At 32.0% G+C, this 18635-nt stretch overlaps 2 protein-coding genes across 2 annotated transcripts; one reads left to right on the top strand and one right to left on the bottom strand.

The window, feature by feature from the left end:
- Positions 1 to 722: 722 nt before the first annotated feature.
- On the bottom strand, positions 723 to 10382 carry lds (lodestar). The gene is made up of 4 exons (XM_065508179.1): positions 8774 to 10382; positions 8121 to 8439; positions 7202 to 8055; positions 723 to 1652 (listed from the first exon to the last, which is right to left on the bottom strand). Exons 1-4 carry the CDS (start codon positions 10322 to 10324, stop codon positions 882 to 884), a joined length of 3495 nt encoding a protein of 1164 aa, XP_065364251.1. The 5' UTR covers positions 10325 to 10382; the 3' UTR covers positions 723 to 881.
- Positions 10383 to 11241: 859 nt separating this feature from the next.
- On the top strand, positions 11242 to 12734 carry mgr (merry-go-round). Its single transcript, XM_065498363.1, has 3 exons — positions 11242 to 11430; positions 11659 to 12056; positions 12122 to 12734. The coding sequence occupies exons 1-3, from the start codon at positions 11344 to 11346 to the stop codon at positions 12228 to 12230; spliced, it is 594 nt and encodes a 197-aa protein (XP_065354435.1). The 5' UTR covers positions 11242 to 11343; the 3' UTR covers positions 12231 to 12734.
- Positions 12735 to 18635: the final 5901 nt, after the last annotated feature.

The following is an 18635-nucleotide window of genomic DNA, read 5'->3' as shown; positions in this document are numbered from 1 at the left end:
TACCTTTTTAGAAATGAAATGTATTGATTTTTTTAAATAAAAGTATATTTTTTGGTTAAAAATTATGTAAAAGTTCGTTTTTTAAGAGCATATTTTTTAAATTTTAAGAGCATATTTTAAAGTTTTTACTGCATATTTAAAGCGCTTAAAACAGCATATTTCTGGTTTCCCTGGTAATAACAGAATTTTGCGCCTGTAAATTGTATTCAATTGTTGGTTTCTTAAACTATTGTAAAAATACTGGATGCATGGAATTTATTGAGAACAAGAAATAATTCTTTGTATTTATAAGAAGTCACAGAAAACACTAAAAAAATGGTTAAAAATTATAAAAACTCTGAACAACCGGTGTCCAACTGTGTTGTACATATGTAAATTCTCACAAGAATATGTACACTCGTTATTCAGAGTTTATTTTTTGTTTTGAAAACAGTAGCCAGTGGGAAATGAGATTTAAAAAATATCCAAAACAAATTGTTATTTTTTGTTTCTTTTTTTTAAATAAATGTATTAAACTTGAAATTTTCCAACTTCCCACACTTGTTGCAACCGCCCTCGTTTATATAATTTCAACCATATAGCTGAATTGATTATAGCAAATAGTTTCCTAAACTAAAAAATAAGTTGTTTTTTTTGGTAACAATGAGAGCATGATAACAAACAAAAGGGTTTTAACATGGCCAGTCAACAAGAAAAAGAAAAAAACAAAAATAAATACAAACTTATTTTAAAGTAGAGGTATGTGTATGTATAAAAAGTTTATTTAAATGGTAAGAATTATTAAAAAAATAAACGAAAAACTATTTCTATATTATAAATTAAAGGAATGAATACAATAGAGAACAGTGTTTAAATGGGCGAAGAACAAACAAAGCTAAAGTTTACAAACCGAATAGACCCTTCAAATCATCCATACTTAGTTTACTGCCTTCGGAAGCACGGGCGCCAGTCAATACACCATTCGCCAATTCCAATTTATGATCTTGCAAAGATTTAATACGCTCCTCCACAGTATCTTTGCACATAAACTTATAAATAATGACATCCTTCTTCTGGCCCACACGATATATGCGATCCTGCGCTTGGGCCTCCAACTGGGGATTCCAATGCAAATCAATGAGCAATAAATGATTAGCGCCCACCAAATTCAGACCCACACCACCGGCAGTTAGAGACAATAGCAATATACGTTTATTGCTGTTTGCTTTATTAAATTCGGTGACAATGTCCTGGCGATTTTTCACCGGTATACTACCATCTAGGGAGAGTGTAGCCACACCTTGCCCCTCAATATGGGTTTTGAGTATATTAAGAACACTGGTCCACTGTGACACCACTATGGCTTTATCATCCGAAGACAAAACTCTCTGCTTAAGGGTTTCTAGAACTTTTAACATTTTTGTTGAGGGTCTTTTATAATCAAATATGGGATTTGAACGTTGCAGTACACGGGACGAAGCTTTAGCCATGACTTGTTCTTCTGGTCGCATAGATGTATCACATTCATCACTATTTAAACTGTGACTCATAGCTGGATTGCTATCGTTCTTATCGGTAATGGCGAGTTTATTGAGTTGGGCCAACAGATCAATTTCCGGCTGCGAAACATCACTTTCTTCGTCGATGTGATGGGCGTCATCATCTTCTAACATCTGTAAAGGCATTTGTTCAAGAAAATAATGGTCAATAAAAGAAATGTATGTACTTGAAGAGAAATAATGTTGAGTGTTGAAACAAAAAAGTGCCAAGGACAGTTAAGAATATTTTCTAGTCATAATGTAGATATATTTTTAATTCCTAAACTAATATTCCTTACCACCTAATGTATATTAACTTATTGCTTAGAAAATAACGTTTTTAGTAGTAAAAAGGAAATAAAATTAAACATAAACCTGGCTATAAGCAGAGCTGTAAATGAATCATTCGTTTTTGATTTTAATTCGTTACGAATTAGCTAAATTTGGAACTAATTATTTTTAATTCACACGAATTAAGCAATCCAAATGAATTTGTAAAAAGGAGCAATTCGTTTTCAATTCATATAAATCTGAAAATTTATTGCAATTTGTTTCCAATTCAAATGAATTTGTTAAAGTGAATTGCAATTCATTTACAATTATTTTGAATTGAATTGATTTTCAATACATTCAAATGAATTAGAACAATGAATTGCAATCCAAATGAATGAAATCAAAAATGAATTGCAGTCAATTACATTCAAGAGCAGATCTAGAGGAATTAAAAATAAAAATTTAAGATTCCTTTAGCAAATAAACAAAATTTTCCCATTTTGATAGGATTTTCGCTGATACCTAATAATTCAATTCTTATTCTGTCGCTACCTGACAATTCCAGTATATCATGGAAATTTCAAATCAGAGAATTTTTTGTCTGGACTATACTAGGTGATATATAAAACGAGAGTAATGCATGCTGCCTTTTACATAAAAATTAATTGAATAACAAAACGACAGTGATTGCTGTAGATTTACTTACAAAATCAATTCAAATTTCAATCAATTCAATTCAAATTCATTTGAGTTGGAAATGAATTGCAATTAATTTTTACCAAATTCATTTGAATGGACTCAAATTTTATTCAATTAATTTTTTTGTATGAAAAGCATTAATTCAAAATTTGCTCATTTTGTGCATGAATTATTCGCGAATTAATTCAAAAATGAATGATTCATTTTCAGCTCTGGCTATTATTCGATAAATAATGGTACAAATGGAAAAAGCATGATACAATCGGAAATGTCCTGGGATACCTTCCTGTGTTCTTTAATTCTTTTTTTTTACAAGAGTCCAAAAGTTTTTCACAAGCCAAAGTTAAGGATACTTGGGTGAATTTGCACATTCATTGTATGAATAATTCACGAATTAATTCAAAAATGAATGATACATTTACAGCTCTGGCTATTATTCGATAAATAATGGTACAAATGGAAAAATCATGATAATATCGGACATGTCCTGGGATACCTTTACTGTGTTCTTTAATTCTTTTTTTACAAGGGCCCAATACTTTTCCACAGACCGAAGTTCTGGATAGTTGTGTTGATTTCTATCCCGTGGTACAAAATTAACATTATTGTTTGAATACCACTCAACGGCCTCTTCCCATAGTGGCATGATGCAAATCGGGACAGAAATATGAAGGCACTCTTCATAAAAGCCGTTTTTGTAGACGCTCCGTAATTTATATTTCTGTGTTTATCGTGCCTGATGTCACAAATGATATTCTTCTGAATGGCTTGCCACACAAGAAACTTCTTGGGGAATTTTGTTTGTTTTTGTCCGGTATTTTTCTTGAACTTATCAGCCACATAAAATTCATAACCCGGAAGCTGTGTAAAGTCTGCCAGTACATAAGTTTCTCCATTCATCACACTACAGCTGTATTTTTATATAAAAATTTACCCAAATTTTTTCACTCATGCTTTTGATACTAAGTTCTTTACTGCATTGCGATCTGCAACATTCTGATTATTTTACGACTTCAACCTAGCATTAGCTTTGGCTCTGCGCACAGAGCTTTTAACTTTACAAGCGCTGCTTTTCTGATAGAAGTGTTCAGTGCTCTTCGAAAGAGTTGTTCGACTTCTTTTGCCTTTCCAATATCTGTAAGACCATTTTTTCTTCCTTATCCAAGTTTCCTTTCAATGTTCATGTCTTCCTAATACTGTTTAATGGCTTTGGAAACAGTGTGACGATGAATCTTCAGTTTTTTTGCAATTTTTTGAAAGTCCATATTGAATTTTTTTGAAAAGTTTTTAATATTATTTCAAGTACTTTTTATCCAGATCACATTTTGACGAAATACCAGTTGTAAATTAATGATTTAGAAAAGATTAACCTGACATGATTAAAAAAATAATAATTTGTTGAACCAAGTATAAGTTTCGACTGAAATAGAGTGTATAAGTATTTTTTGACTCACTCTTCTATATACACTAGTGCATATTCCTATCAACGCACTTAATTTTTTTCTGCATTTTTGTTATATTTTGGTTGTTCTCATCCAAAAGCTAAATTTAACTTTTTTAATGAGAGACAACTTACCGGTACTTTTTGAAAGTAAAAATTTTTTTTTTTCTTATTCTTGTTGTTTGTCTTAATTATGCGATCAAATGTTCTTTGTGCTATTTTAAGTGGAAGATTCGTATAAACGCAGACGTGAAATTTGTTTTTAAAAAAGTTACCAGAAATAAAATATTATCAATTTTAGTTTTTTTTCAACCAAAGGTACGTTTCTAATAGTAACATCTCAATTTACTGCAACTTTTTCTATTTGAATCAATAAATTTCATCACTTTTAAAGATGCCCAAGGGAACTTATTTGTCCGATCAAGAAAAGATTCAAATTAAATTGTTTCATGACCAAGCATGTTCCAATAGAGAAATTGGACGTAAAATCGATCATTCGGAAAGTGTGGTGCGAAATTTCTTGAAGAAAGGTCAAAATTATGGAGTTCGCAAACCTACAAAGGGAAATACAAGAATACAACTTAATCTAATAAAACAAGAAAAAACCCGCAACAAATTGAATTCCACACAAAGAAAGAATAAATTGAATCTTCCAGTGACTTCCAAACACATTGCACACATTTTACGAAACGATGAAAACATAAAATGGAAAAAGCCGTAATGTAAACCAATGCTAAAAAAAGCACCATAAAGAAAATACTCATGCTATTGGCACGATTTGAGATCAAACGATGTTCGGATGTCAAAACGTAATTTCGGTGGTGGCAGTGTTATGGTTTGGGCAGCGTTTTCTGCAGTTGGCAAGTCGAAAATATGTTTTGTTCCGACAAAAATGAATAGTGCGATTTATAACGAACTGTTGGAAGATGCTCTTCTCTCATTTATGGATGAACAAATTTATGAAGATTGCATATTCCAACAAGATAATGCTGCAATCCATGTTTCTAAGCAATCGAAATATTGGTTTAATGAACATAGCATTCTTCTATTGGACTGGAAGGCTTGTAGTCCGCTTAAACCCAATGGAGAACTTGTGGCGATACATGGCCCGTAAAGTTTATGCAAATAATGCCTAGAATGAAAGCATAATGACTGTGACAGAGCTGAAACTAAGAATTAAACAAGTCTGGGAGAAAATTGATTCCAATCTGCTTAAAAAATTAGTGTAATCAATGCCAGACATTTTTGAAACAATCCATAAAAAAGCATCATCCACACATTATTAATAATGCTACAGTGGCCCATAAATTAAAGCGCGCTTATAGAAAAATACCCTTAAAAATGGCTGTTAATCTCGAAAATTAATTAAAAAAAATAAAGTACAAATTAATTTTTTTTGTAAACAATATTTTAAGTGAAGTCTTAACTAATTTAATAAACAAATTTGTAGCCCCCTAAATATGTTCATGTTTAATTTTTACAATCTTTTTAAAAAAAAGTAGTGTGAGTTTATAGGAATATGCACCAGTGTATATAAAAATTAAATGGTCCATGTATGTAATGGCATCACGTGAGAACGGCCAGAGCGATTTGGCTTATTTTTTTTTATTTGATTCGAAATTTTCAGGAAATGGTTTGTAAAAAAAAAATTCAAAAATTCTGGGTAATACTCGGAATTTTTTTTTGAGTCCAATCAACTGTAATAAAAAAAAGCCCCCTAACGTATGCAGTACAAATTTAGATATTTTATTTGCAAATAAATAAGAACAGGCAGGTGTATGTGGGTTGGAGAAATTTGAAGAACTAACATTATTAAATAGCTACCGGGCGAAGCCGGGTCGGTCAACTAGTCCGAACTTTATGCTGTTCAGAAAATAACAAACCTGCAAATTTGACAACTTTTGTATGGAAATTGATTTTAATTACTATTCTGGCATTCTGTTAGACCTTTTGTTGTGGGGTTCTCTTAAGTCGCAGGTCTATGTGAATACGCCACAAATCACAGCTGCCTTAAAAACCAATATTGCCCATGTCATCGGTCTAATTTATACGCCAGAGTCTTGGAAAATTGGACATTTCAAGTACGCGTCACCCACCGAAGCCCTGGGGGACATTTGCTCGAATTTATATTCCATACATAATGGCATCGATAGGCCTTTCAAAGGAATACAAAATTTCGACGATGTTTCACAAACACTTTTTATAACCTTCACCTTCGTGAGATGGGTATATATAAGTTTGTCATACCGTTTGTAATTTCCACAATATATTCTGGATCCTTATAGATAGCGGAGTCGATTAAGCCATGTCCGTCTGTCTGTTGAAATCGACTTTCCGAAGCCCCAAATAACTTACATACACGATTCATACATCAATATCTACCGAATTCTTCCGGCTCGGTTGCTATTTAAAATCGAGAAAATCGGTCCATAAATTTGCTATATCTGGATTACTAAGTCATTAATATAGACAATATGGATATCTAATGATAGATAATCCAATGATAATAAGTTGGACCTACAATGGTTCAAAATCGGAAAAAAAAATTTTAACCCGAATTTTTTTTTCACCAAAAGTTTTTTTTCGCTAAATATTAAAAAAAATTTAAAAACCAAAAAAAAAAATTTAAAATTTAAAAAAAAATGTAATTAAAAAAATTTAAATAAACAATTCAAAAAATTTTTTTTTACAAAAAATGAGAAAACAACTTTGGGAAAAAAAATTTATTTTGTTTACCTAAAAATATTTAAAATTTTTATTTTGAAGTATAATTTGGTGAAGGGTATATAAGATTCGGTACATCTGAATATAGCTCTCTTACTTGTTTTTATTTAAATTTAAAGAGAGGAAGCTCTTAATGAAAGATCCTTCATTTACGTACTAAATTGCAACTTTGCTTATGAAATCGTTTTTTCGTGAATTTCATAATTTCCAAAAAAAAAAAAATTGTAAATTCACCATGCTACAGACTTTATTGCTAATGCTATTTAATACCAAAAATTAAATTTTTTATCATTTAACATAATTTGCGTTAATGAATTAAAATTAATTAACGCTATATTTAATGAAATATTTTCAGTTAAAATTTCGAAACTTTTGATGAACTTTCATCTCTCACAAGGGTGTTGAATTGATACGGTACCCGAAAATGTAATTGGCATTTCAAAGCCTGATATAAGGTATTGAATATAGTCCCTCGATATAATACATGCTTTTTTGTAACTCAATCAACTACTACAAAACTTTAAAAAAAAGAAAAACTTCAACTCACCGAATCAATCAAACCCGGATGACAGCAAATTTGTCTTAACCTCAGTAGCAGCACTAAAATTTCATGTGATTTAACCTCCTTAGTGCCCTGATGAATTTTCGTGAATTTCTGATGCATTTTATAGTAGGCACCATTCGGATCTTTTGATTGCATAAATGTTGGCCTTGAACTCTGTTCGCTATACATTAAGTCTGTATTGCGTTCGGCACGTTGAAAAAGAAACTGAGCAAACAGCGTACGCGAATAGATCATAATTTTCTGATAAACATTCATTTCGTCTTTATCCAGTACCACTTCAATTAATTCGATTTTCTTTTGAGGCAAACATTTTAGTTCGCCACGATCTTGCAGTTGAGTTTTAGTACGTCTCAACATGAGAGTTTTCATAATGGTGTTTAAACGCTGTTGGCCACCGGCACTTTTATCAATCCATTTTTTCCAATGCGAAAAATCATCGAACGGGGAACAGCGTAGAAACTTGAGCAGAGCATAGACATCCATTTCTTTGTTTTGTATGGGTGTGCCGGTAAGAGCCCAACGGGCTTTACCTTTAAGCTCACAAACAGCTAAAGAAGATTGGGCTTTATGATTGCGCACCACATGAGCTTCATCGAGTATTATTCTCTTCCATTTGATGCCAAAAATTGCTCCGCGAGTTTTTTGTTCTCGGCCCACTATATTGTAGGTGGTGACTACCAAATCATAGGTACGTAAATGTTTAGGTTTTGTTTCACGATTATTGCCATGATGAACACATACAGTTAAGCGATGGCGGGAAACTTTTGTATGAGCTTCAGCTTCCCACTGACGCATTAAACTGGCCGGACAGACCACTAAAGTTCCACCGGGATAATCTAAAGGAAGTTGTGATATTTTAAAAGAATTTATAGGATTTCTATATAATATATTAATAACTTACAATCCCTACGTCCTTTGGAAGACCAACCCCCTGGATTTTTCTCTTCATCCTCTTCTTCTGTACCACTACCACTTTTTTCCTCATCATTGTCTTCTTCCTCATCGCGATTTTTACATGATAATACTAGGGAAATCATGGTTAGTGTTTTGCCCAAACCCATATCATCCGCCAAAATGCCACCTCTAGGTTTTTGTTTTTCTCTCCAGTTCATCCAGGCTAAAGCATGCTTTTGGTGGTCCATCAGGGTTACCTTGAGACCTTTAGGATCATCGGCCAAGACATTTTCTGCAGGGCAACTTTCTAATGAGCCATGCAAATCCTATATAGAAGAGAATTTATTCATATACCTAATTTATCCATTTTTTTTTATCAAACAATTTTATTGTTAAGTCTTCCTTTATCAGAATTGTGTGTGATAGAATTTTAATCAAGTAATGTACATTTTCTTAAACTACTGAAAGATATAAAGCAAATTAACTCTTGCTTATGCCTTTCCTGGGCAGTTCAAAGAAAACGTAAACATTTTATTCAGATATCCGTTCTATAGTTATCATCATAAAAGAATTTTTGTTTAATACTTAACTTAAAAAATTAGGTTAAATTTCTAATTACGATCTGATTTTTACATTGCCCGAGGCAAAATTCCTTCTTACCTTCAAACGATCCACCGTTAAAGCCTTTTGATTGTTGAATGTGGCCAAACCCTGTTTACCCGTGTGTACGGGTTGTATTTGATTCACTGCCGCCGATAATTCATCCCAATCCGGTGGTTGATTATTAAAGAAATTCTTACGTTGCTGCTGTAGCTGCTGCAGTTTTTGCGATGGAGAATCTTTATCGTCAATGGGCACCATTACAGGACTACTACCCGGAGCATCTTCGACATGCATGGAAGCTATGTATTTGGCTTTAATGATACAATCATTGCGTAAACGTTCTATACGTAATGATAACGAGCGACCGCCATCGGGTAATTTACTTGAGTATTTCCCTAAATATAGTTCCGCAGTGCGAAGTTCTGATTTAAGTTCCTCAATTTTTTTAATTTCTTTGTCGTAATACTCCTGCGACACTAATACCAAATCTGCTTTGTTTTTAGCACCAAGTTTTGTAAAATTGTTCAAATTTGGTACTTTATTAAGGGCTGCTGATATTTTGGGTTGCATTAAATTACCGCTAGACATAATACTAGACTTGGGTGTCGATTTGGCTTGCAGTGAATCGGCCAGGCTGTTTTCCTTATTATCATCATCGTCTGAACTAGATATTTCGATGGGTTTCTCTTTGCGTTCAATTATTTGTATGTCACTATCGGCGGAAGAGTCCATTTCGGGTGCCCGATACAAGGTAGAGGACAATTTATCTTTAATCGCACTTTCAAAATGGGTGCTGTAGCGTGCTGCTAAAATAGGAGAATTAACCATACTGATATTATTACTAACAACTTTAGCTGGCGAAGGGCTTTTCTGTTGCAGCACAGAGCTTGGGGATGTTTCATCTATTTGCGATTGAGCCGAAACCATAGATGATGAATGTACCTCGGACCTTTCTTCTGCAGATTCTTCTAAGACAGATGTTCTAGTACTAGACTTATCTGCTCTTTCCTCTTCTTCAGTAACCACGGAAGATGAATGTAACTCGGATTTATCTTCAGCAGATTCTTCTAAGAAAGATCTTCTAGCTCTAGATTTATCTGCGCTTTCATCTTCATCAGTTCCGCTTTGTTGTGATTCATCTGTGGTATCATTATCTGCCGTTGAATTATATACCTCGGATATATTACTTAATTTGGCCTTTGATTTTTTACTACCACTGGCACGGCTCCTGCTACTTACATTCTGCTTCTCCTCTTCATCCGAATATTCAATTTCACTGGAATCATCGGTTAAATCTGCCGGCCTTATGCCGGTAATACTCATTCGCGTGCGTGGTGACAGGGCACGATTTTCTATTTCATCTTCCTCCTCTTCTTCTGTTTCGGAATCTATAATAGCGGCACGTTTCTTTTTACCTTTCACCTTAGTTCTTCGCACTGCAATGGACTCGTCCGCATCATCTGTGGCATCAGAATCTTCTACCGTCATTTCGTTACTGGGACGGCCTCTTGCCATTTCTTCTGCATCACTAGCATCGCTGGTGAAAATTTCCTCCTCTCCTGATTGAGATTCCTCATCACTACTAACAATTTCATCAGAATCCGACATTTTTCAAAGTGTGACTTTTTTATTTATTTTCGTTTTGTCAGTTTAAATTTAATTTTTTGATTAGGAATTCAAATTCATTGTTTGTTCTCGGATGACGTTCATTTTATTTTAAAATGCGCTAAAACTGTAATTTCTGTCAAAATTTATTATGTTTTTTCCTTGGCATTCACTGGGATGTAATGACATTGTAAGAGAGGTGCCAATCGCTTAGCAGTTTTATGGAAATAAATACAGTTGATAAATTATAAAAAAAAAAATATTGAATTGCAGGAAGTTTAAGTCATTATATATAATAGTATATCTCATACATTTAGAAAATAATCAAATCTACATTAATATAATATGGTACGGTTCATTAATATTGTGAACCAAAAATTCTTTTTGAATTTATATGACAGTACTTCAGACAATTTTGATATACAGAAAAAGTTCCAACGAAGCCAGTGTTCGATAGACCCTAATTACAATGCAGAAATTGAAAGGCAGACATTTTTCTCACTCTCTTTTGAACTAACCTATATCAGGGTAATATACACTCTACTTCTTCAACCCCTCACCAACAAACTTCGTCTTTCTGCCTTTCAATTTCTGCATTGTAAAATGGGATATACACACCAAAGTTTAACAGAAAAAAAATTATGAAAACATAAACTATTACTGGGATCTTGTATTGTTCCCTTAAAAATGTATTTTATTATTAACTTTTCTTTTTTTTAAAAACACTGTGAATATTTCTAATTTTTTAAAAATATTCTAAACTTATTTACAATTATGCTATGTCAATTATGGTAAAAACATTTTAAATAGAATTAAAGAGAATTACAAGCCCTGCAATTGTAACTCACAATCTGGTAACTTTGTCATTATGGAGCACCTATAAGTTTAGCTACCATTTTGCAGTGAATATCGATTGTTAATAAGAACAAAATACGTCTAATTTATTGTGTTCGATATCAATTCAACGACCACTGCTGTGAATATTTTTGATAAATTTCCAATTAAAATATAAGTTAAACATAATGACTGGAATCATGGATACTGTAGAAATGCCTAAATTACCAGAAAATCAAAAATCCTTTGCCGGCATACCAGAGGCAGTATTTCTGGTGAGTAAAATCCCATAGACTGCAAGAAAGAAAAGTTTGCAAGACATTTGCACGCATAACCTAACAAACCGATGTCATTTGATACAACAACAAATTGAAAGAAGAAAAAATCTAATAAAAAACAGGGTGTCAACTACATCCAATAGCATTAATCATCCAATCGAATATTGGACAAATCAAATTTACAAAATGTTTGTATTAATTTTCTTTTTCATTGATGTTGTGCAGGAGGAAATCGATAAATATATGGCCCAGCCGGAAAATGAGGAGAACTGTGAGAAAGTTTTACAACGCTTAGATGAACAACACAGCAAATACAGATTTATGGCCTATAATTTGGAGGCCCGTAAGCGTAAATTGAAATCCCAAATTCCCGATTTACAAAGATCTCTTGAAATGATTGATGTTTTGCATAAAGAAACCGAAGAACGTGAAACACAATTTTTGCTCAGCGACCAGGTGTTTATTAAAACCATGGTGCCACCAACCAAAACCGTGTGCCTGTGGTTGGGTGCCAGTGTAATGTTGGAATATCCATTGGATGAAGCCGAGGTGTTGTTGAAACAAAATATGACCTCAGCTATATCAAATTTAAAAACTGTCGAACATGATCAAGACTTTTTGAGGTAAGTTTTAAAAGCAATATCTTAGTGGGACATTTTTAATAATAATTTTAAACTTAAAATTCTAGAGATCAAATTACTACCACCGAAGTAAATATGGCACGTGTTTACAATTGGGGAGTTAAAAAACGTCAAGCAGCTGCTAAAACTGTCTCTGGAGCTTCCTCATCTTCATAATGGGCGTGATGATCAATAACAACCAAATCACATTCATTTTATAATCACCTCCCAAGCCCTACTTTAGTTTAGCTCTACATTTTTAAAAACCACACACTGTAGTTTTTTTTAATTGGAAACTTCTTAAAGTTGCAAATTTTTTTCTTTTCCTCTACCTCTACCTCTCTTACTTTCATTATACCTATTAACAATCATTTTTTTTTTGTTTTCCTATTAAAAAAAGTTAAATTCCTTAAACTGTTTGTATAATTTGTTGAATTCTTTATGATTTTTGCTTATTTTTTTTAAACAAATTCAATTATGAATTGAAAATGTGAAACTAGACAAGAGGAGTGTGTTTTTTAAAAAAAGCTTTTCGTGTTTTGTTGTTTTCTCAAACAAATACAACAACAGTATGTGCATTTAAGAACCTGGCTAAATGGCTACAAAAAAATAATCTAAATGAAATGCTTGTCAAAGGAAGAATTAATAAAAAAAATGCATTAATTACAAAGTTAATAAAAACGTTTTTCATTGATGTTACAGCATACAAAATATGAGATAAAATGTAAATTTTAATATACATTGGTTGACAATACAATGGAAACTTAATTTGATTAATCAGGATGTTAGATATATAGATAGATTATAAATACTGTCTGACAAATACTACCTTTGTCAACTTATTATTAATTCTTTTATATTTTATTAACTTAATTCGTTATGAAATTACCATTATCATTAAAATGCCGTTACCGCTCAGCTACCGAAATAATACAAATTATCAACATTTTTTAACCGTTTCGAATCGATAGCCAACCTTGAAATTTATACTCTATGCCACCGTTGTCATGTAGCCACCATACAAATGTCCTTTCGCATTCAACACAAATACTTCGTTTATAAAAATAAATCGTATTTAAAAATTAGTTGCGGATCAATACATCATAGCTGCCATACAAAGCCCATTTCCGAAAATCACTTGAGCATAAATCTCTTAAACATCTCGCTATCCACTTAAAATCTAACACAAATAAGTTTCATATAGAACAAATCATATAGAACAACTTTAATAACTATCGGTCCATGATTAGCTCTCATATGACCACTTCCGAAAATAACTCACGAATAACAAATTATTGAAATTTTAAACGATAACATTTTTGACACATGTCTCAGGGTATTATATGGTCGAGCTTGACCGAACATTAGAAATGTTTTAGGTAACATTTTTGTTCTCATATTATAGATTTTAATTTTTTTTTAAAAAAACAGTTTCTCATTAGATATAGCATAGAAAATAGTACATGAACAAAGGATATCTCAAAAAATATATCTTCCATTTTCTAAACATGGGAACTAGTTCTTAAAGAACCGGTTCCACTCGAATTGTTTGTTTTTGAACAAAAAATACGATTTTTTTAATCTTTATTTTGTTTTTTATTTAAACAACAATAATAACAAACATTTTTATTTTTCATAATAACTAAAAGTTGTTTAATGTTTATTTTATTTTTTACTTAAATAACAATAAAAGAAAATTATTATTACACTGTCACACAAATTGAGACTTTTTGATTGGAACAGAATATCGACCCTATAATTCTGAAAAGGCATGTTGAGTAGATAATTTATGTAAAATAAACTTATAGTCCGGCTGGTCTGAATTTTTTTTTTCAATTTGACCCTTTTTTCGAGAAAATCCAAAAAAGTACTTTCATAGAGGACATTTAAGGATTAAAATATTCTACGAAAATGTTTGCCCGAAAATTTCAGTGGGGGTCACCAAAGATACAAACGTTGTAAATAAAGCCCCTTAGGCCTCAATAGAAAAATTACATAAAATCTAGGTTCTCACATTTTTTTTAAAAAAAAAATTTTAAAAAATCCAAGTATAATCCAAAAGAGCTGAAATCTTCTATATAAATAAAAATAAAATGTCGTTTGTTGGTAATTGCATCAGTAGAGAACGGTCGGACCGATTTAGACATTTTTTTTTTTAAAATGTTGGTCATAGCCCAACTTAGGTTTTCAAGGAATGAAAAATTGACCACGCCCACTTTTTTCGATTTATATAAAATATATTAAATGATCATAGTAATCCAATTTAAGTTTTAATTGAAAGAAAAATTGACCACGCCAATTTTTTTTCGATATATCTAAAATCGCAGGACGAATGGACCCATTTAACTAATTTTTTTTAATATTCGCAACACATAGTCCGCAAAAGTTTTTACATAAATAATACGTCCACTTATTAAATACATCGGTGCGTGATCAATCATATTTCAGACCAAAATTCGATTTTTTATATAAAAACTCAAAATATCTAAATTAGCTAATAACTTGGCCAATAAGCGTTGAATCAAGAAAAGGAGCTCGTTCTGTGATCACTCATATTTTTGACCAAAATTCGATTTTTTATATAAAATCTCAAAATATCCAAATTCGCAAATAACTTGGCCAATAAGCGTTGATTCAAGAAAACGAGCTCGATCCTTGATCACTCATATTTCTGACCAAAATTCGACTTTTGTATAAAAACTCAAAATATCCAAATTCGCAAATAACTTGGCCAATAAGCGTTTAATCAAGATAAAGAGCTCGATCCGTGATCACTCATATTTATGACCAAAAATTGTTTGTTTTATATAAAAACTCAAAATTCGCTAATAACTTGGCCAATAAGCGTTTAATCAAGATTTACATGGATTCTGTTGTTGCAATACTTACGTGATTTATTTTATCTATATCCATTTGTTTTCTTTTTAACTTAACTACCCTTTTGAAACCGCTTCTCACAAATCGAACACAAGCTTTTTTAACTTGGACAGGACAACGTCTGTCGGGTCAGCTAGTTCAAAATATAAATATCCCTTAAGGAGATCTACAACAAACTTGCATAGATATGTAAGTTATCTCTTTTAGTTCAAGAGATATTTAGGGTTATTTATTTATTATTTTTAATTCTGCTCGATCTTTTTTTGGTTTTTTAGATATTGCGGCCCTATGGAGGTTCGAAATTTTTTTAAAAATATGAGCTATTTTTGCTATAAAATTTTGAATAAAATCAAGACAACTTGCTAACATTATCTCGTACTTTTAAAAAGTTACATGCATCAAAAGTTGGAACATGTAAAAATGCCCGTATTTTTGAGAAAAAAGTCCCTATATTTATTTTATTGTAGAAAAAAATTTTCTTCGAGACTATATAAAATTTTTATATGATTCGAAAAGCGAACTTAATGTAAAAGTGTGTAAATTAAAAATTGGCTCACTTAAGCGAACCTAGTCGATCCCAGAACTATCAAAACTTTGGCAATTAAAAAAAAAATTTTATTGAAGTAAAAATTTTAAAATCGAAGAGGCTCCATGCTTATATAGCCCTATATCTTATTTAAATACGTACAAAGTCATTTTACTATCACGCGGTAAATAACGTCACACTAGAGTCTTTTCTAAAAAAAACTCAGTTTTTGGAACACAATTTCCCCGTTTTAGGAATTTTTGTATTTGAAAATAAAAAGTGTCAAATATTATAAAGCCATTGATTTAAGGACATTTGGATATTCACGATTTCCAAATTTTATTGTAATATCTTTAACCGTTAAAATTTTACATTAATTAAAATTTTATATTTTTGTTTATGAAAAATCCATATCTTAGTACGCAAACGTGCCAAGTCCCATTTTTTGAATTTTACAGGAGAGACAAAAAACGATCTATCTTTTTTTGCTGTTCTGTTGGCTTTAAGTATCAGTTGTAAAAATAAAATAATTGAAATGACTTTAGAAACTGAAGCCATTTGATTTTTATGGTTTTGTGTTTTTTGGCTGGTTATTGTTCATTCGGTTGGAAAATAGCCCGTCCTCTAGCAGCCCTTTTGCTTCTTCATCTAAGTCCCGATGATATACTTTCCAGAGAATTACCTTAGCACTATGGATATTTGGCTTTGCTGACGATTTGGCTGGTTGGCCGGGTTTCACAAACATTCTCTTACGCTTCGGGATATCGTAATGGATCCATTTTTCATAGCAAATAATGATTATTTTATAGCGTTCAAGCATCATTTCGGACATGTAAAATCGTATTTCATGGTCTCTAGGCTTCGTATGGTACTCAATTACCCTGCTTTTGGATAAATCCTGCTGCTCGCAAACGTTTTGAAATCGCTGCTTGAGTAGCTTCAATAAAATTGCAAGTTTTTGTTGAGTTTTACAACAATATTCATGGAGTAATATCTTCAGTTCTTGGTCTTCAAACTTTTTTTAGCTGGCCTGGGCGATCTTTGTATGCCGTGTCAAAATCACCACTTCTGAACCGGACAAACCATCTCTCTCGCACGTTGAAACCGATGGAACACAATCACCATAAGATTTGGTGAGCAATCTTTTTTTCAAATTAAAGAAGTAAAGCAAAACTTCCGGCATATGACGATTCGTTGGTACAAAATTCGACATTTTCAAGCCAAAAATAACTTTGTTATTTACACTATAATGAGAATAAGTGACATATAAATCACCCTTCAAAATTACACATATATAAGTTACCGCGTTTAAAAGATACGCCAGTTATTGTAAATCCCGCATTTTTAAGTCATACACCCAATAAATAAATATAAGAACAATTGTTTAAATACATACCACATATTAACATTTATGTAATTTTTATTAGATTATTTAATTATTTATTATAATACATGGAAATAATCCTAAAGATCCAGAAACATTTTTATTTTCGGATCGAGTTACAGAGGTTGTTATATTTAAACAAGATATCAGGTGGTTTATTTTGTAATTTAATACGAAGAGAAAATCGTACAACTTCGAAAGATTTTCTCTTCGTATTCAATTACAAAATAACCCTCCTGATATCTTGTTTAAACAACTAAAACAGGTTCCAAAATTTACTCGCTTTTAATATCTGCTGCAACACGTTTTTGCATCAAACGTTTAATATAATTCATGGTACGAAATCCATAAATACTGGGACACAATTCAAAATCCGAACAATTCTCGGGACCATCACATTTTTGGCAAACTCCGCACATGGTACAAATCGCATTATTGGCACATTCATCGCTACGATGACAGGGTTCATTTAAGCCCACAAAACAAACATAACGATCGCCACAATTTCTGGGATCAGGATTCTTTTCTATATAACCGCCATGTTTACAAGGAAGCCAAATATTTTGCTCATTTTTGCCCGGGCATCTAAGATTTGGGTTGAGATGTTCCGAATTACGCGATAATGAGGCCAGTTTATAGGCACAGCAACTGTGCCACCACACAATCGAGAAAATAGTCAGCAATAAGAAGTTGAAATGGTGTTTCTGAGAAGTAGACATTCCAGGCCTTGAAAGCATTTTTATTTGAATAAGATGTTACTTTTAAAAGAATTTAGGAAGAAGTGTGTCTGCTGGAGCTAGTAACTGGTTGCTTTTATAGTGATTTTTATTAGTAATAAGTTGTAATTTTATTCATTTATTTTATTAATTCTTAATCAATTGTTTATTCAAGTGTTAACAAATTGTCCTTAAATGTTTACTTGTAGGTCAGTTTTTTTAATAGCTGAAGGTCTGACGATGGCCTGTTTTAAAATTCAAAATTTTTTAATTAGATGTTAATTTTATTTAGCTTGTGGCTTTTAATTAACAACCACCATTTGGACATAAGGATTTTGCACAAAATCTCTTTATTAAGGTCAAATTAAACTAAAATGGCAAGGAAGGGATACTATTTTTATTTCTATATAAAATAAGTATGAGAGAAAATATTTTAAAGTAACTAGATTGCGAAAATTTTCGCTACATTTAACGCTTGATTAAACATTATATTAAAACAATTAGAAAGTAATTACAATTCCGAGGAATTTTAGCAATAAATCCACGATAAATTTTTCCTATAAAAGAAACATTTTCCATCTCTAAAACTCACAATTCAATTTGAAATCTTTCAAAAGTAACAACTCTCTACTTTATCTAAAAAAAAACTTCTAAGAAAATCAACTACAAAAAATGCTGTCCAGTATTCACCATAAATACCATTTAACTTTGTTGATGTTGGTCATCTTCTCATTTTGTTGGCAATATTGCTGTGCCTACAGATTGGCTTCCATGTCACGCATTTCCGAACATCGTAATCCCAATATGAGATGTCCGGGCAAAAACGAACAAATTGTTTGGCCTGCATGTAAATATGGCGGTTATATAGAAAATCCCGATCCCAAAAATTGTGCCGATCGTTATGTGTGTTATGTGGGAGTGAATGAAACCTGTCATCGTGGCGATAGGTGTGCCGATAATGCGATTTGTACTGCGTGCGGAGTTTGTCAGAAATGTGATAGTGCCGAGAATTGTTCTGAGTTTGAGTTGTGTCCTAGCATGTATGCTTATAATGCTATCAATTATATAAAACGTGGTAT

The sequence above is a fragment of the Calliphora vicina genome, chromosome 1 (assembly GCF_958450345.1).
Source record: "Calliphora vicina chromosome 1, idCalVici1.1, whole genome shotgun sequence".
NCBI classification, from domain to species: domain Eukaryota; kingdom Metazoa; phylum Arthropoda; class Insecta; order Diptera; family Calliphoridae; genus Calliphora; species Calliphora vicina.
The sequence above is the reverse complement of the archived record's forward strand: the minus strand, read 5'-3'. Positions and strand labels throughout refer to the sequence as shown.